The sequence below is a fragment of the Capsicum annuum genome, chromosome 1, assembly GCF_002878395.1.
Source record: "Capsicum annuum cultivar UCD-10X-F1 chromosome 1, UCD10Xv1.1, whole genome shotgun sequence".
NCBI classification, from domain to species: Eukaryota; Viridiplantae; Streptophyta; class Magnoliopsida; order Solanales; family Solanaceae; genus Capsicum; species Capsicum annuum.
This window is the reverse complement of record NC_061111.1, coordinates 7,751,794-7,773,237: the sequence shown is the minus strand read 5'-3', so window position 1 is coordinate 7,773,237 and position 21,444 is coordinate 7,751,794. Positions and strand designations below refer to the sequence as shown.

Sequence of the window (21,444 nt, the reverse complement as noted above, 5' to 3'; positions counted from 1 at the left end):
TAAATATATTAGCATATATATAGTGAATGTCTACTTTACCATAAATAGTGAATGTCTATTTATGAAAAAGTTAGAAATCCCAAGGTTAGTTTTCTTCTATAAATAAATGAGTTTTCCTTCATTGTAATTACATCAACAAGAGATCTCTCAAGAGAAATAAGTTTTTCTCTCTCTATTCTTCTTCTTCTTTATTATTTGTTATTTCATAACATAAACCTTACTCTTAACTATTTCGTGATTAGTTGTTTTTGAAAAATTCTCAATTCAAGTAAAGCATATTAAAATAATTTGAAATAAGAACTACGAAAAAAAATAAAAATGACAATTACTAAATAAAACTTATGCAATATTCAAAAAAGAGAAGAATTATTTGTTGTGTTTTAATAATGAATAGAATGTTGTGGAATGTTATACACGTTTTTCTTTTAAAAAAATAATTATGGATAAGAGAAGGAGAAATAGTAGCGGGGAATATAAAGTAAAGAATGAACCCTCATCAACAATTTTTTTTTACGTGTATTAATCTTTTTATTTTTCTAATCAACACATCAAAAAGAAATACTTTCAAATGCTAGAACATATAAAAAAAATATTAATTTTTTGCACAAACATATGGAATATGAGTCTTTAATGATTAATTAAAAGCTTATTGATTAGATAATTTCTATATACATGCAATTGGGGAGTGGAGCTATGATACTAAGGCAACACTTTAGTTCCGAGTTCATTCCCTTTGTATATATTTATTCCTTATCTTGATATAAAGATTAGTGAAATTTCTCACTTTCATGAGTAATTTCATGGATGTTACTTGATTATCACTGTCACTTTATTGCATTAAAATCATTTAAATATTTTTCTTGTAGTAATTTTTTTTTAAAATTTTATTTAGTATCAGAATAGCTACTAAATAGTTTTTAGTATTTAAATACCTAAATATCTTAAGAAATGTCTTATTTGTTTTCTCATAGAGACTTTATGTGATATTTTAGAAAAGTTAAGACTCTTTTCTTAAAAAAAAAAAAAAACTAGTTCATGACATTGACTATTATGAGTACAGTCTTAGTGACTTTATTTTGATAAAAAATATTATTCATTAATTTTATTATGATAAAAAAAATTAAATAATCATCCATAAATTACTCTCTCGATGAATCCGAAGTGTGGAAGTTGAATAATAGTACCATTTAGCATAATTAAATATTGTCAAATAATTAAGGGATCGAAAGCAGTATTATCCATATCTACCATTTTATATATATTTTTGTCACATAGTGAAAAGAGATTTCTACATCAACGTACAAATTGGAATCAATAAATATGAAAGTGATCGACATGAGGCCTCTTGTTTCAAAACTATTTGTTAAAATTAACACAAATGGTTAAAAGCAAATTAAATAAATTAATTAATGATACAATATTTTCTTAGAGGTGAATCCACGATTTAAAGTTTACAACCACCTGATTAGTATACAATACTTAATATTTGAGTTACAATCAAATAATCATATATACATTTAGTGAATCTTTTAATGCAAACACTGAATTTGAACAAACATTATTGAATTCACGTGAATCGTTTTAATCTCCTAATAATAATTTCTTTTTCAAGATGCTAGAAAATGACATCAATTATTTTGATCCACAGACACAACATCACCTGGAAAACATTAGCAATTCACTGCATGATTTGCAATTTGCATGTCATTGTCATGAAACAATGACTACGATATTAGACTATGTATAATAGATATACCTTTATCACCAAATCCATCCAAAATAATATAAAAAGTAGAATATAAATTTTACAAGGATATTTCCACATAATATGCAAATTCTTGTCTCCAAAAATCAGAGCAAATAATTGTAAAGTTTGTATTAGTCATCAAAATAGGTAAAATTTCACTATTTCTTCAAGTGAAACTCCAACCACACTGAAATTCTTTGGAAAATTTAAGTTGTGTGGCATGAGGCCCAAAATATTACTTGAAAAAAAACCATTTTAAAGATATTACATTGCATTATTATTTGTATACTTTCAAAATGTACAATTCACATATAACAATATGCAACAATTCTTCATGTTGTATACCTTGTGGATATACAAATATGTGAATTGTATACCTTGAAAGCGTAAAACTTTCAAAATTAAGTTGTACAATTTAATTAGGCGAATTTTGTAAACAATTATAGGCGATTAGGCGGGTAACTTTTTCTTTTTTCTTTACTCTGGATAATCATGTAAAAGTCCCAAATTTTTCAAGAAAGATTTACTCAATCATGTAAAAGTCCCAAAATTTTTGAGTAGGATTTATTCATAAAATAAAGTTTTTAGTCACGCTTCATCCCAACAAAGACATGTAATTAGTTCTCACTTGTTTTTAGTTTCTCACTCGAAGTATGGTATCCACATTGATGCTTGGTTAAATTCCTATTTTGCGGAATTCCAACATTGAAAGGTAAAGCGCTTCCAGACAAACACGATCCAATACCTAGCAAAACTCAAACTCCAAACCTCTTGTTAGGAACCGAGAAACACTTATCACTCCACCACAACTTTTATTAGTCTCATTTTTAGCTCTACATATACAGCTCGATAATAAACTTTGTCATAACACCCTCATTAAATTACTTATATCTTAATGATAGGAAACCCTAATAGTTTAGAGTGAGTATAATAAGCATGGGCTACTACTCTAAGACTTTGGGCATGAAAATAATTGGGAATGGGACATTGGTGTACAATATTTAGGTGCATAAATGGAATGGCAAAGGCAGGTGAAACTTGGGGTTGATTGATGAATGAGCCTAAAATTGAAAAATAGGCCCATCAATTGAATCCCATTGGTTTAAACAAAAATAAATTTATAGCTGATTTTGTCTGCCCCTTTATTAGCAACCTGTGTCACCAGGCAACTCACCCTCTCTCTTGTATAATTGGTTACTACTATTATTACTCACTTACTATGGTTTTCTTTTTAAAGAGGGTGGGGGGTTGGGGGTGGGGAAGGACAACACAAAATTCAATAATACATTTGCCCCATACTTGTACTTGTTAAAGAATAGTTAATTCAAGTCTACATCAACCAAATCCTTTGATTCAAAACAAATAGGAAAAACCAAGAATCATTTGTGGCATGTATTTGTATGTATTCTTCAATCCATACACACACACAAAAAAAATAAAAATAAAGGAAAGTTACACACACAAATATATAACATGCACACTAATATGCTAGGTATGTATAGTATATGTATATCTAGTATAAAGAATACACTACCTGTAAACTTTGTGCAGTCAAACCTCTATATAGTGACAACGTTTGTTCGGAAAATTCATGACTACTATCGAGAGGTGTTGTTATATATGTATCCTGACATTTGACGTTCAAATCTTATTTTGTTGTTATTATTATAAACAACAGTATGCAAAAATATAAAGAGCGTGAATATAAAAAAGGAAAACACTAAAGCCTTTTCCTCGTGAAGTTATGAAATAACTGATGTACATCATTTAAATACAATTTTTTCCTTTAAATTTGAATGTTGTGCTTGAAATTTACCGTGTGCATGACATTAATGATGATTACCATAAATATTTTTTATATTTTATTTTATACACAATATATTTCTTACAAAATATTATTATATAATATCTGAGTATGCTGTTATAGAGAGATAATTTTACAAAGAGTGTGTCGCTATAATAAACGTCATTGCCGTTATAGGTAGAATGTCGTTATAGAGAAGTAAAATATAACATGAAAAATCGATTTCAGAGAAAATTGAACTACTATAGTGAAATGCCATTATAACGAGGTGATGTTATAGAAAGGTATGATTGTACATATTTTGTAAATTAGATGATTGAATGGTTCAGGTAATTTTCCCACCCAAAAAAGATGGAAATTTCTTAGAACAGCCTAGTAAAGACACTAAAACTTGACTCTTTACCTTTTTATTTTTTGGGCTTAGTGATACTGACCCAACAGTTTGGGCTGTTGTTTGTTGTTGTTTCATGTGGGAATCAGGTTGGCCCAAGAAAAAAGTAATCTACAAAAATAAAGAACGCCCACCGTGGGGCTCGAACCCACGACCACAAGGTTAAGAGCCTTGCGCTCTACCAACTGAGCTAGACGGGCTTCTTGGATTGGTATGTTCACTAGTCATTGAACAATGGAAGTTCTTTCGGGCGCAAGGGCGCAAACTAGATCACGCACTACGGGTGGATATTTCCCACAATGCAAACACCAATATTTGACACCACCCAGAAATAAAAATATTCGTCAGTCCAAGTTAAAAATACATATATAAATAGTGGTTTAATGTAGAGGCCATAAAAGCTCGGAAGTGAGTCGTATGAGGTGAAAGTCTCACGTTTAAAGGAGGAAATACCTACCTATTCATTCAATCACTTCGGATAAATTCCGTAAAGCTTAGGAGTGAGTTTTCAATCACTTCGGATAAATTCCGTAAAGCTTAGGAGTGAGTTGTATGAAGTGAAAGTCTCCTATGAAGTGAAAGTCTCACTTTCAAAGGAGGCAATACCTACTTATTCATTCAATCACTTCGGCTCAATTCCATAAAACTCGGGAGTGAGTCGTATAAGGCAAAAGTCTCACGTTCTAAAGAGACAATAACTATTTATTCATTCAATCACCACGTGTCAATTTCGTTGGTGTCAATTCCGTTGTGAGGCTATCTCGAATTCTACCATTATTATTATAGAGGCATGTGGTTTTTGTTGAGAACCAAAACTGCAAAAATTAACTAACGAAATCATCTTAGATATCTAACTTTTGGCCTATGATTTGAATTTTTTCGTTGGTGTGTAATTACTATTTAGCTAAATTTCTAAGAATTAATGACCAATAGCCCCATGAAAAAGAAGAAAATTGATTAATTTACCTTTAATTCTGGCTGATGTTTACAATTATCATCAAGTTTGGTCCAATTTCATTGATACAACGGATAGCTTAAAAGAAAATTTTTCATTTATAAACAATTAAACACAAATAATTCTCATTACTTTTATACAATTTATCAATAGTTCTCACAACTGAAAAAGTCGTCTCAATAAAATTAGCAGTTTAAAGTCAAACTTAAACAAGAAACTTTAAATATATAAATATACACACAAAATAATATTATAATAATTTTGAGTTGTTTTTTTGTTGTTGTATATTGATTGTTTTTTATGTAATGTTTTTAAAAGACACATGACCTTTAACTTCACATATAATATGATTATTAATAAAAGATTCATTCTAGTTAATAAGATGTTGGTTATTTGTTTGCAATATATTAACTTAGATGTTATTGCTAAAACATTAATTATTAATATGAAGTTTGACTTATTTAATTCAAAGTTCTAAAATATTTCTTGTAAAAATTAGATAGCTCTTTCTTTTTGTATTTTTTTTAGAGAGAAGTTTTAAATAACCCTCTGAACTTGTAAGATTTTATTTAGTGAACACCTAAACTACGGGTTGTCTTAAGTCCGTTCCCCCCTCCCCCTCCCCCTCCCCCTCCCCCAGGACTTGTTATTTCAATACATCGCATATATCTCCTCGTAGTCCAAAGACCACTATCATGTAAAACACACACGTATATGGTGAAATTTTGGCCTATGTATATGTCCACAAGGATAACTAATATAAGATCCTTTTTCATATTTACCCTATATAAAAAATCACTCACTTTCAATCTCTAAAAACTTTTGCGTAAGCTTTTATTGAAGAAGGGTGAAATTTTGAGTTTTTCTTTGCTCCAAAATAGAGAAAAGTTGAAGCTTTGAGGGAATATTTATTTTTCGGATTGAATTTTGTTCGATTAAGTAAGTTATTATCTTAAAAATTGTGTTTTTTTAATTTTTTTTCTTTGTGTTGAAATATGGGGTTGTTTTTTTTCGTTTCGTGTTTCATACTAGATTTCAATTACTGTTTCGATTAAGGATTTGATTTAAAGCATAAAAATCATATCAAAAGAAAATTATTTTGAGAATTTTGAAAGTGATGGAGGAGAAGGAAGAGTAAATTCGAAGAAAAGAGAGAGATGAGGGCCTTGAAACTATGAACAAAATAAAGAAAAAAGATGATTTTTTATTTTTTTACTGTTGGAATAAAATGATGTGGTAAATATTTTCGTTTCTCGCACGCCTTATTGTGTTTGTACTCAGTTTTTGTGCCAGGTGAATCAAGAGAGGAGACTCGACATATTAAAATAACAAGTTTCGGGAGGTTTTTAAGACAACCAATAGTAGGTGTGTACCAAATAAAACTTTATAAGTTTACAAGGTAATTAAAATTTCTTTCTATTTTTCTTATGATAATCTATAATCTATCTATATCTATAATCTATAATCTATATCTATAATATATTAAAAGTGTAAAGACCCTTAGAAAAGTGAATCGAACTTTTTGCCCTTCATTAAAAGTTTTTTCTTTAGACAAAATTATCTTTTCACCTTATTTATCACTAATTAAGTTTCTCTAAAAATTAAATTAAATTAACCAACCAGCAAAATTCAGCCGTGACTTTTCTTTTACTATTTATGTTCTATTTGGTCTCTATATAATTTCTATTAGTACTACTAAAATAAGGACTTATGATTTTTTCTTATAAATACAAGCCTCGTACACAAAATCATATTCTTCTCCATAATTAAAGATCGAAAGACGAAAAAATCCCACCTGTCTAACAAGATCTAATCCAAAAATTTATTATTTTTTGATTCTGGTCGTTTTCTTGATGTAACATAATCAATTTATTTCGATTATAAAATTTTAATTTTGGAGTTAAAAGCTTTTTTAGCTTTTATTTGAAATAGTTATGAATTCTTTTTATGCTTTAAGTTGTTAGTATTAATATGTGTATTATCTTTATAAAGTTGTTATCTTTTTACCTTTTTCACAATCCGCTGGAGCAAGGGGAGATACATTATATCAGATGCTTTGATTTTTCGGTTATTAAATACATATAGTGAATCTCTATTACGTAGGTATATTACTCATAATATTTAGTTACGGGTATAAAATCCTTATTTCATCATACATATACATATAGTACACTATTTTTTTTCATAGAGTGAAAACAGGAAGAGGGAGGAGGGAGGGGGGGATGTATCGTTGAGAGCGTCGCATTTATAATAAGCTATATAATGTGTAAATTTAAATTTAATTAGATTTCAATACGAACATCAATATTATATGAAAAAAAAAAAGTTCAAACAAGGATTGAAAAGGTAGAGCAAAATAATTATAATTTTAATTCTTTGGTTATTGTTAATTTTTAATGTGATCCTTTGATATTTTATTAAACATATTTAATGTTGGATCAATTACAATATACGAGAAGGAGAAGAAAAATGAGAAATAGGAGGGGAGAAACTGAATCTATGGGAATAAGGATAAAAGGGTCATTAAGAGATATTTTTTTATTTTTTTGGATTTTACATTTAAATAATAATTTCATATAATTAAGCAAATGTTATTTAAAAAATGATTAAATTGTTTGAGTGAATTTCTGAGTAAAAGTGTGAAAGTTGATTGACTTTTAAAGTAAAGATCAAAGTTGAGTGACTTTCCGAGATAAAAGTTCAAAGTTGAGTGGCCATCTGAGTTATTAACTCTCAAATATTGCACTAATACGAAGTCTAAAGTTTTTTAAGAAAGTGCAAGAGGGAGATCGAACTAAATTCGAGTATTCAGTATCCACTTTGCTTAAAAAGATTTGAAGAAATGTGAAATATTATTTTTGTTGTTGTTTAGTTGAAAAATAGTTCTTGAAACAAGTTTGCTAAATTTTAGAACTCAATCACAAATGATACTTTTGTTATTCCTATATTGTTGGCGACTCTGGAGACAGAAGCGAGTCTAGAATTTGCACCAGTAGGTTCAATGATTAAGGTTCTGCTGAAATTTGAACCTCGTAGTTTCACATGGTTCTTAAACCAATTTCACTGACCAATTTACCATAGGTTCCCTTGTCTCCAAACTATTTTGTGTACAATGCTAAATTTATACATATATTGAGTTCAGTATTAACTTAAGGATGGATTTGTGCGAAGTAAATTAATACAATGAATTCATTATGCTGCTGAAAGAGGTCATAAAAGATATTAACACCTGGGCAGAGTTTGCATCAAAATGCCTTATCAAGGATATGCTAACGCAGAAGAACATCAATAACAAAACAAAGATCCTTTTAGCAAACACCCTGTATTTTAAAAGATGCATGGAGCTTTGATGAAGGTCGCGCCATAGGCAAACACTTTCACCCACTCAACGGTGACAAGATTTCAATTTCTTTCATGATTGGCGGTAACAATTTCACTTATGTATCATTCGAAGGCTATCAAGTTGCTAAAATTCCATGTGATATTGTTAATAAAATCTATAGCAAAAAGTTCTTTATGTTTATCTTCCATGCGAATGAGCAAAATCGATTGCCCAACTTATTGAAAAAAGTGAATTTTGACCCAAAGTTCTTTACTAAAAATTCAGACTTCGGTATGAATCACTTGATGAATTCTACATTCCAAAGTTCAAATTCACATACACTGCAAAGAAAGAAATTGTAAGAACAGTGAAGGAAATGAGACTGACTCTGTCTTTCAGTAAACAATGCATATAGATAACAAAGATCGTGAAACCTGATGGACCATTCTATATCAATGTGATAATACAAAAAGCATTTATCGAAGTAAATGAGAAGGGTACTGAGGCAGCAGTTGTTATTGTGTTGTTCGATGTATCAAGCCCCTCGTCCAAGATTTGTAGAAGATCACCCTACCTTGTTCATAGTAAGGGAAGAGGTTTCAAGGTAGGTAACAATTAATTTTTTTAATATTCTTGTGCAAAATAAGGAAGATTAATGTGTAGCAATGTTTACAAGAGACAAAAGTGCAAAACTAATTATATTACTTTTTCTTTATTTTTTTTCAGTTATATTATCTTACTCCGCTTGTTATCAATTTATTCATTTATTATTATTATTATTATTATTATTATTATTATTATTATTATTATTACTTTGGATATCAATTGACTATTCATTAATATTTAGAGTTATTCGAATTTGTGCACAACATTATACACAAAAATATCATTTATATACCGATAATAAAACTTTCTTTTATTACATGAAAGTTATTATATTGTTGAATAATAGCAGTAATGACTAAGGGTGAAGAGGATACCGGGGGCGGAGGGCAAAAGACTTGCTACACTCAAATAAAAAGATTTGCTATTTATTGCCTACCTTCTTAAGATTTACAATTAATACTCTTATCACATTAGATTTAAAATTCCTGAACAATTAATGTTAGCCAAGTTGATCCCAAGAAATTATGCCTACTAATTTGATTAATAGAGTTTAATGTGAGATTTTAAAAATAGAAAACAAGTGATTTAACTACTCTTTCAGTTTTGTTTTAGTTGTCCCTTATTGACTTGACACTTCTCTTAAGAAAATATTTAATAAATATAAAATAACCTTATTAAGTATGCCTTGAAAATAAAAATTTGAATATGTACACTTTACATAGTCATTTTTATAGGGATAGTATTAAAAAAATATAATTAACTTCTCTTGATTTTAAAACTTGGACAACTAAAATGAAACAAATACTTTTAGTAAGAGGACCAACACATATAAAACGGAGGGAGTATGAGATATAAACGAGAATAATTTTATTAGATAAAACTATAATTAAAATTAGTAAATATTTTGAGTATGCAAAAACAATAAAAAGTGTCCAATTTCAGAATTCTATTAACTTCCAAATTTATATTTAGTTTTGACTTTTCATCGTAGAGAGAAGACAACTAAAAAGTCATCAATAACGTAATTTGATTAGTACATATACAATTGTCATGTAATAAGTATTAACCAAAGCACCAAATAATCTAAACTAATATTAAAAGAAGAGTTAAGCATCTAATATTATTATTTTTTTGTATTTGTAATTGCTAAGGATTAACCAAAGAAAAACGGAGGGCATGTTTTTCTATCTTGAAGTTCACATCAGAAAGCATGCCGTCTAACTTCGTTAAATCATCAGTTCTAAGGCTAGGGATGTGGATGAGTATAAGTTTTGGTACTGGGGAAGCGAGAGGCATAGGAATGGAGTAGGTATCTTAGTTGACGAAGAGTTTAGAGGGCAGATAATGGAGATCAAGAGGGTTAGTGATAGGTTTATGACAATTAAGTTGGTAGTTGGAGGGTTTACTTTGAATATTTGTAGCGCTTATGCATCACACGTGGGCTTGGATGAGGAGGAGAAGAAGAGATTTTGGGAGGTTTTAGATGAAGTGGTGAGAGGCGTGCCTAGGTCTGAGAAGATTGTCATAGGAATGGGATTTTAATGGGTACATCAGGTCATTACCAAGAGGCATTGGCGATGTACATGGAGGCTTTAGATTCGGTGATCGGAATGAAGATAGAGTTGCTATTTTTTATTTTGAGAGGGACATTGTGTTGGTGGTAGTGAATTCGAACTTTTCGAAGAAGCGGGATCACCTGATTATCTTTCGAAGCGCGATAGCCAAGACTCTGATTGACCTCATACTTATAATCAGGAGGTACATAATGAAGTTGATCGTTGCAGAGCAACGAACCGACCTAAAAACTTCAAACAAGCTACAACACTTCTCACAACAAAAAATAAACTCTCGGTGCCAAAACATCCAAGGTAGCAAATGAAAAACATAATAAAACACAAAGCAAAACCTCAAGTTTGTTAATATATTTACTCCAAATTTGTCGGGACCAAAACATTCGATTCTTGGGCACTTCAATTATGTCGATAATCTCGAATGATGCATATTTTCTGAAATATATCAGTATGGTCTTTAATTACCCCACTGGGTAGCCCTTCTAGCTCGGCAACCGAATTAACTTAGCAATTAGCAGTGGGAGGTGCCTATTTTACAGAAAAGACTTGGTCCAATTGTCTTTTGGTTGTAGTCTTCTTGATACAAGATCAACAAAGAAGACACAAAACAAACACCAAAACAGTCCACAAGTTGGAAGAACCGAAGACCCCTTTGGTGACCACTCTTGGATTCACTACAACAACAACGAAAACACAATAACAACAAAATATTAAGGTGTTCAACACCTCTAAAATCAGCGAGCCAACAAACTAGATTAACAACACAAGCACAAGAACAAGAAGAACACACATTCTTGATTTTGGGACACCAAACCCGAGAATGAACAACAACAACAACAATGAAATAGATAGATACATAGATAGATATGTAACTTGACATACAAATGTACAAACACTATGAACCTAAGTGTATATTAAACACAAAGACCCAAGAATTCATACAAGTAACACCAAACTCTACGGTGACCTCAAGGGAACGGGATTTCCAAGCAACCAACGTTTCAAAACTAGCACCAACACAAGTGATATCCACACTTGTTTACAAGGAATCCACCTTGCAAGACTCCCTCTCTCTAGAACTCTCAAAATATCATCAAAGTTATGAGAAAATGACCTTATGAGAAAATGACCTAACATATTCTATTTATAAGCTAGGTTACAACTTATTATAAAATAACTAAAATGCCCTTAATAAGTCATTACAAAGGGACGGCTTTGGCATGTAGAATTGGGCAGCCTTGGAGTGTTTTGAAGGTCTTTTTGACACTTCAAGGCTTGTCCTTCTTGGTTGGGCAGCCCCCAATCTCGGGTCTCAACGTATTGGTCTCCAATCATGTCCTCAAAAGTTAGGAGGCCTCTTTGTCCTGTATCACTTCCAAATCGCTATAGTTATCTGGTCGTTAAAAAGAAGCAAAGTCTTTTGATGCTTAAGTAAAATATTGACTTTCCTATAGAAATAATGAGGAAAAGCCTTATACGAATTGATACCTAAACTCTGATGATGTAATTGATAATTTACATGTTGAAGTTGATAAAAGATATCTTATATTATGTAGCGGTATTCTGATGCAATTGATTTCCCTCTATACATGTTCTAGCAACAGTATACAACAAAAATCTTAATCTATACATTTTTTTTAACTAAAAATTTCACAAATACAGAACTTATGTTTTCAATATTACAAAAAATTTCAACTCCCTAAACATATTACAAAAATTTCACATATACACAGAATATTATGTATATGTCGGCTATGTTATGTATATTAATAAGGAGAGAGAGTAAAGTAATTAAAAAAGTGGAAGAGGGTATAATTACTTTTACAAGGTTGGTATTTTTGTTATTTATACTTTTTTTAATATGTCTGAATCATTTGGGTTTGGGCTGGTGTTTTAGATCTGAACAACAAAGTCCAATTTCTTTATTAGATTTTCAGATGGGTTGGCCCATTCAATGTAGAAAAAATTTGTTTTTGATTTTTTATTAATAAAAGGAAAAATTTCAGAAATAGCAATTATAGAGCCATAATTGTAACTTTTATAGCAACAGTTTTAAAATTACAAAAAATAGTAATATGTATTTTGTATTTGAGTAAATTGTTGCTATTTAAATACATATACAATTAAAGATTCTGTTCCTAATTTAACTCAAATCTATTTGAGTTTAATAAGGAAAAAACGATTCCTTAATTTAAGGGACATTTAATTTTAAAGATTTCTTAACCTTTTAGAACTCTTTTTTTACCACAACCATTAAATTACAACTACTAATTCAAATCAAAAACGGTTTTCATAATCAACATCTCGATTCAAATTCAAAATATAGATTCAAATTCAAAAATGTTTTCCTTCAAGTTATTTTTTATGCTGATCGACTAACATTTTGAAGAAAAGATTAAACATACAACGGTGCAATTACAGGTACTGATCATCAAACTTAATTATAATTTTGGTTTTACTAAAATAAAAGTGCGAAGATTGATGAAGAAATTGTAACAAATTAGTGTAGCAGTCGAAGGTTTCAAAAAATTTGAGATCGTATATCGATTTTCTCAATTGTCGAAAAATAAAATAAAATTGCAAAAATTTGTGATTTAAACAAACTTGATTCTATTTGTGATTTTCATAAAATAAAATTGAGAAAATTACTATAAAACTTGTAACAAAATTGTGTAACAATCGCGAAATTCAAAAATCTGAGATCGTATATGAATTTTATTAGTACTCGAAAAAAATGGTTTGATAGAAATTCTTTCTTTTTTTAAATTCAAAGTTATCTGTTTTGTTAAGTAATGTGAAAATTGAGATACAATTGTTATACGTTAAATTTGAATTTTCGTTGATGATAACTAGTATTCGAATAAAAGATTTCTTTTCGTTGAAATTCTTTTTGCAATTTTGTATATACGAATTAGTTGTTGTATATAGTACGTATTTGATATTTAATTTTATTTTTACGGTTTTTTTGTGTTCTGGAGATTGACAATGGGAAGCATACCTGTTCTTTTTAAACACACTTGTAGATGGACATATAAACAACATTATGAAGATTACATATGTTTCCAGCTGTATGTATTTATAATATACATATGCAGTACGTTTGTGTTCAATAACAGTTTCATATGTTTCCAGTTGTATGTATTTATAATATACATATGCAGTATTTTATGTATAAAAATCATGTATTTTTATATGTATTTTTTCAGTATGCAGGACATATATTTCCTTTGTCATATGGTGTACTTGATTCTGAAAATGATGCATCTTGAACTTGGTTTTTTGCGAATCTGAAGAAAACATACGGTGAAAGAAAATATATAAATGAAACTACAAGAATCATCAAAGTTGTTGGTGATGTATACAATGATGTACCACATTATGCATGTATGTGGCATCTATGAGGAAATGACAATAATATTGTTATACTTTAAATGTTGCAGTTATAGTTTAAATGTTGATTTGTTCATGATGTAGCATTATGTCAAAAAATAATTGCTTCATTTTTTCACTGATAATTATATGATTATAGATTTTTATAAAAATATTTGATGTTATTGAACTTGTTATAGTTAAATTGTTGCAATTTTTTTTACCGAACTTGCTTAACTTAATTCATTATGAATATATTGTACAAGACATAGAACATCATTGATTTATACCTAAGAAACTGGAAGCCACACTTACCAAATTTTTAATCTGAAAAAACACATATGAGAATCTATTAAGTACCTATGCCTATCTATAAAAACTAAAAATAAGTTAACATACCTTTATGTAATAAATAAAAACTACATATAAAGACATATCAATTGCGTAATCAAAACTTTAAATACATATGTTTTTTTTTAAAAAATATATACATTAATCATACATAAATATGCATTATTCATAGATGTATATGCATAACTGGAAAAAAATCTATGGATAACTCATAAATACATATGCACATCTGCTTAAATACATATGTATATTTGCTAAAATGTTATTGTTACGAAATATCTTGTACTGATTCTTCGTTAACATAGACTTAATACGATCTTCAATGTCGTTGACCGTATGACATCCTATATGTGGAGCAAATTTGGGCTATACTCTTCCCATGTATATCTGATCACGTAACACTTATACACCACAAAAATACAATTATATGTAAAAATAGTGACACATATATATTTATAATATACATCTTACAATTTTATTGTACAATATATCACAAAACTATCAGATGTATTTTGTGAATATATCACTGTTTCAAATCTAAATTATCAAACATCAAAATACAAACATTGTCATCCTCTCAGGAATACCAAATACAAGTGAGCAATAAATATAAATATTAGCAATAACAAAAAAAACATATCTAATCGATAACAAATACATTTCATATATTTCAAACAAATCAAATACATATGTATTTTATTTATACATAACTGGTACAAAAATCATGCTTATCAAGAAGAAAGAAGCACATATCATAGTCAAAATCTAATGAATAACAAGTACAATTTAACATAAATATAAATCTTGGCAATATGTATTCATAAAACATATCTAAACTGTGGGATGTATATACTTTACATTTAAAAGCAGTGGCACTTTGTATTTTCAGAATACCTATTATACTTATATTACAATATATACATATCTATTTTATGAATACATGAATGGTCCAAATTTAAGTAACCAGAATATAATACAAATGCATATCAATTACAAATACAAATATCTTAAATACAAATAAATATCAAAAATATCTTAAATATAAAAATCATGCTTATGAAGAAGAAGTAAGTATATGTCATTATCAAAATCTAATGAATAGCAAATACAACTTAACAATAAATATAAATCTTATAAGTGGTTGCTATTGATTCTTCTTCCAATGAAATCAAAACGTCTATATTGACACTCCTCCTTTATATTCTTGATCATCATATGTGATTGTGGTACTGCTTGATTTCAAAGTGCTTCGTTCTCACTTGCCATATATGTCATAGATAAGTGCAGCTAAAACTGCCCAAACCAAACCTCTACTAATCTTGCCAACTACGTGTCTTGCCATTCTATTCAATAGCCGTTGCACCTCTCTAGTGTTATACTCATCCATTCCAATGTTGTATTTAAGCATTACTGTAAAAAATGACAGACAAAGAATAAATGCTCACATAATATGCAACTATCATCTTGACACATACCCTATTTAGCCAATTTAGTTCTGGTTTGCACTTTGTTATGCATAACCAGCCAACTAATGAAGCTGTGCTTGGGGATATTTGACTTATTCCTCAATGTCCAAGTCGCTCCATTTAAGCCCCAATTTAATTTCTCTAGCACTAGAAGTTCTCTTTATTTTCTACTAGCACATAAATCTCTAACTACTATAAAAGACTACTAGCAGATATTGAATCTAAAGTAAACTTAAACATAACTAAAAATAAATGCAAATTCAAATTAAAAAAAAAAACAAAAAACAAAAATAAGTTGAACGAGAAAGCAAGTATATATCAATTTCAGGGAATTGTACATGTTTATCGCATAAAAAAGGCAGATAATAAATATCAAGTAGGCATAAATGTATCTTCAACAAAGGATAGAGTGTATTCTTAAAATTGAAAGTCTCCCAAAAAAGAAAACAACAATCTAAAGCGAAATCACCTTAAAATAGTAAGCTTTGTTAATTTCACCAGGAGTAGCAGTCATATCAACCCCCAATATGTCATAATACTCTGTGTGCTTCACCATAACTAATCAAATGCAAACTTTCAATACAGTTAAACCCACAATCACTCAACTGAGAGCAAAAAAAAAAAAAAGCAAGTACAAATATAAAAGTTCAGTCGCAAGGTAAAATTAAAGTCAACAAGAAACACTAAATATTTAGGAATTTTCATAATAGTTGGACAGATTTACTGTTTAATTTTTCGAGATGATATACACTAATAATAAATGATCTTACATATATATATCAGCCAGCCATTTTTAGTTTAATTTTTCCCAATATTTTTCAGATCATTACGATGCTTCAATCTCACTTCTTCACTGCTAACACCTCCCTTAGGCTGAATATTAGTATAACCCAAGTTAAAATCTTCATCTTGTGTTAACCCAGGACTAAAAGATGATAGTTTATCGGAAATAAAATTCATCGATTGAATCCCACTAACTGAACTACTACAATTTGCATGTTGTTCCATTATAGCGGAACTATAAAGATTTCAATACACACAAAAAAAATTCCCAAAAAAAAATTCTAACAGTAAAAATCGTAGAAGAAGAATGGGAAATTTGAAAAAAAAATTGACAATAAAACACATAAAAGAATTTACATGAAAAATATAACATGCATTAAGTGTAAAAATAAACTTACCTTAATAGTTGGATGCAATGTTTATCAAGTTCAGAGAGAAAAATTCAGAATTTAAAAAAAAAAAAGTGTTGGAGGGAGCTGAAATGGTATGTGGCGTGAAAAAGGGTAGGATAAAAAAATGAGTAAAAAACACGCGTTTTTCCCTAAAGAAGGTAAAATATTGCTAGTTTTGTTCTTAGTTGTAATTTTGAGAAACCATTGCTATTAATTGTAATTAATTTTTATTTATACATAACTATGACAAAAATCATGCTTATCAAGAAGAAAGAAGTACATGTCTTTGTCTAAATCAAATGAATAACAAATACAACTTAACATCAAACACAAATCTTAACAGTAAACAAAATAAAAAAATATCTAAACTGTAGCATGTATATACTTTATATGTCAAAAGAGTGACAATAAAACATATACATATGTATTTTATGAATACAACAAGTATTTTTAGTAACCAAAATATATTACAACTGAACATCAAATACAAACCTTATCATTGACAAATACAAATATTTTACACATATCTTAAACACAAATACATCTCCAATATATACAGAATACATACATTATACAATTTTTATCGACAACCAACCTTTGCACAAAATATAAATTTTACATATAACAGATATTAAATAAATACAATTAGGGACTACAATTTCATATCTTAACAACACAATATATACTACAATTTCAAATCTTAAAGAAACAAAAAATAAATACACACCCAATAAATTGTATATATAAAATACATCTATGAACATGTTTTCAAGAAAATATAAAATTTTACAAATAGAATCATACGTCCTCCACTTTCTCTTCTTCGGATTCAAAATCTGATGAAACAGGACTTGAAATTTTTACTAGATTCACCTTTTTCATCCGACTTTTTTTTTTCAATGATTTTTAAATTTTTTGGGGTTTTAGGGATGAAGGTTTTCTCAAACCTTTTCGTTTAATTTTTTCCACAAATTTTTCGGATTGTTAGAGTGCTTCAATCTCGCTTCTTCACTGCTAACACCTTCCTTAGGCTGAATATTAGTAGAACCCAAGTTAAAATCTTTATCTTGAGTTAACCTAAGACTAAATGATGAAAGTTCATCGGAAACTAAATTCATCGATTTATTACCCCTAACTGAACTACTACGATTTGCATGTTGTGCCATTATATAAAAAAATTAAAGAATTCAACACAAACTCAAAAAAAAAAAAAAATCAAACTCTAACAAACCAAGAAGAAGAAGAATGAAAAAATTGAAAAAAAAATCGACAGTAAAATATATAAAAGAGTTTATATGGAAAATAAAACATGCATTAATTGAAAAAAAAAACTTACCTTAATAGTTGGATGCAAAGTTTATCAAGATTCAGAGAGAAAAAAATAGAATTTCAAAAAAAAAAAAAAAAAGAATTTGAGGGAACTGAAATTGGTAAATGGCATGAAAAAAAAGAGAAGGTAAAAAGGTGAGTTAAAGTCACGCGCTTTTCTCAAGAGAAGGTAAAATATTATTAGTTTTGTTATTAGTTATAATTTTGAAAAACTATTGCTGTAAATTGTAATTAATGTCTTAAGGCTACGAGTTTATGTAAATCCCCCTATTAAATTAAAAAAAAAAATCTATACTTTTTTTTTTTTTTTTTTGCATATATTGACAAAGCCTTGAATCTAATTACAACTATCTAAGTATTCGAAATTTCCTTTACATTGTTAATTTATTGTCTAATTGTAGGTATAGGCATTATTATTGCAATGTGTTAAAAATTCTAAGAATATTGTGTAGATTGAAGGTGGAGGGAGATGGCCACATGACTATCTCGAGTTAGTAAATATTTTCATTTAAATTTTAGTAAAATAACAAGATCATGAGTGCATCAATCTTAGCACTTTAATTTTTCTAATTAACAAGTCAATTTTTCTTGAAATATTGAAAGGAAATGTCCCTTAGAATTTAAGATATAGCACAATGACACAGATTAAATACAGTCCTCAATCCAATGTAAGATTTTATGTTGGCATCACAGTAGAGGAGGGTTTGGGTTGGATTCCCCTAAAGGGAGATGTGAAATTTTTCTAGTATTGGGGTTAAGTTTAATGGTACGATGATCTCAGCATATGAAGTTTCAAATCATATAAAAAGAGTATGAGATGGGATAGAAAGTTACTTTTCTCAAAACGTATTATTTTATAGATATTGGAGATAGTTCAACACCCTGTTGAGCAATTTTTAAGGTAAGTTTTGTTCAATCCTCTTAGTATGTTCATTTTCATAAAAGAGGTGCTAATTAATTAATGTGACATACAAGTCCAACAACATATACTCAAATTAGAAGAAACAAACATTTTTGTCATTTCAATCATGAATATAATGTTATATATATTGCAACTTCAATTTCAATATAATAAAATGTACTTTATTCTTTTTGTATGCAATCTTTTGGTATCTAACATGCAATACACGTACAACGCACGTATACTATACTAGTATTTTTAAATGTAATTCACGACCTTCGTGAAATCCTAAACTTTTCTCAATCTTTTTGAGGTCTCAAAATTTTGGGGCCTAAAGCAAATCCATCCTTTACTAGTTTTACCCTTGAGCCATCTGTAACTTGCGCTTCTTTGCCTGTCTTCTCAACCGCTCCCTCCTTTCTTGCTCTTCAATCTTCCTGAGTTCTTCTTGATCCTCTTTCATTGCTATCTTCGCGCTTTGTTTTTCTTCCCTCAGTATGTCATTAAAGTTAGCCTCCATATCACTAGTATCATCATCATCTTGATACTTGTTTGGATTATACCCAAACATCTTCCTAATCATACTAATAGCTTCTGCTCCATCACGTCTCCTCTTTAGTTTTCTTGCATCCGACGGTGGCGCTGCCTGTTTCTGCCTGTTTGCTTGCGTTGGCATCACCTTTGATTTTCCAGATTGTGGTATTTCCGTTGAAGGTTGCAACTTTGAAAGGGTTGGCTTTGGCTTATGCAAAGCAACAAGTTTGTTTCGTGGTATAGGTTTCTGTATAACTTCACCATCTTCAAGCAACTTTCTCCCTGTATTGCTCGAATATTGCTGGTTGCTTGGAGGTAAAGTTACTCCTGCAGCTTTCGATGGAGCAGGAAGTCGCTGAGCATCATCATCAGATAATAGAAACGAGTAATCTCTACTATCTTTCAACATCTGCACTTTTGATTTTAACTCATTAGTGACTTTTGGTGCATTGTTGCTTTTGGTACTGCCAGATTTTGCTGCCATAGTTGGATTCTCGAATAGTGACTTGCTTTCTTGGATCACTCTTTGCGCGATTGCAGGCTGTGAAGGTCCAAAAAAAGAACCATAATTGAAGGGCAATGCCTTGTTAATTGAAGAACTTAATTTGTTCTTCTTCATCTTCTTCCTGATATCTTCTTTAAGTCGACATCTCAACTCCAGGTACTCCAACGACTCTTCTTGAGAAGCCATGAGAAAAGCACAAAGCGAAACTAGAGAGAAGAAGATCCTAGGAGGGGCTTTATTCAATAACTCAAAAGCTCTTGATTTTGCTACATGAAAATATGTAACATACAACACTTATTTATAATACTACAAAACCAAATTAGACTAAAGAGTAGTAAGCCTATTCCAATATGAATTAGGAAAAATTAGTCCTATTTAGACACGGATTAAAAAAAGTTACCAAATATCAAATCCTTCACAACTAAGGTTTCCTATTACGACGTTACTAGAGGATTTTCCTGGTGAAAAAGTTTCCTTGTTGGAAAAGATTTCTTTTATAATTGGTTAATTGTTTCTAGGAGGAGAAGTATTTGTGTTTTACTACAATCGGCCAAAAGATATATAATAACATTATATTTTTAGTATAGTTTTATATGTCGCGTGATGCATGAGTCTTTGCGTCTTGTAAAATGCTATAGCAAGGAATTCGTAGAAATAGTTTTCACTGATCGCCGGAGTTTTTCTAATTTCGTAAATAAATTTTGATGATAATGCCCTAAACTTTCATCTATGGAATTCGAACTCCATAAAAATGACTATATTTAAACTTCAGGATTGTGACTATTTTAGAAGTTGAGAGACTGGAAATTCAGGAAAGAGGCCACTTTACTTGTAGCTTGTTGTGAAGCTGAGGACCAAGAATGAGATAGTACAAGCAACAACGCCAATCAATAAAGCATACCTTAATTTCATATTAGTTAAAATTGATTATATGAATCCTTAGTATAAAAGGTTTAAAGTTAGTTTTTACTTTGATTATCAACCTGCTACAATCATCGACTTTGTTATTGAAACTCACATGAGCTAAGGTGGAATAGCATCGCATCAATGGCGCAACCAGGATTTTCACTAAGAGACTTCAATACGGAGTAAATAAACAAAGAAATCGAAGAGGGTTCAACTAAACATACATTAAAAAAAGGGGTTTGGATGAACTCCCTCGGCCCCAGTGGCGGATGTACATGTATTCCAGGGGGTTCATCCGAACTCCCTTCGTCGGAAAATTATACTATTTTTACATGGTAAAGAAAATTTTTATGTATAAATAATAGAGGCTGAACCCCCTTCGACTAGTCCGTATATGTACTACTGAACCCCTCACTGAAAATCCTGGATCCGCCCCTGCTCGGTCCTACTTGGCTCCCTCACGGAATGCCATTCTGTCTAAAACATATTAGGATACCATGCAATTCTCTTTT

General features: G+C 29.8%; 1 protein-coding gene and 1 non-coding gene across 2 annotated transcripts; both read right to left on the bottom strand.

The window, feature by feature from the left end:
• Positions 1-4,069: 4,069 nt before the first annotated feature.
• TRNAK-CUU lies at positions 4,070-4,142 on the bottom strand. The gene has a single exon. It is a non-coding gene; the product is annotated as a tRNA-Lys (tRNA).
• A 15,107-nt stretch (positions 4,143-19,249) lies between these two features.
• Positions 19,250-21,406, bottom strand: LOC107866574. The gene has a single exon (XM_016712604.2). The coding sequence runs from the start codon at positions 20,210-20,212 to the stop codon at positions 19,346-19,348; it is 867 nt and encodes a 288-aa protein (XP_016568090.2). The 5' UTR covers positions 20,213-21,406; the 3' UTR covers positions 19,250-19,345.
• Positions 21,407-21,444: the final 38 nt, after the last annotated feature.

Bases quoted from the DNA above. Each gene is read 5' to 3' on its own strand.
- LOC107866574 (XM_016712604.2), bottom strand. From the start codon at position 20,212: ATGGCTTCTCAAGAAGAGTCGTTGGAGTACCTGGAGTTGAGATGTCGA.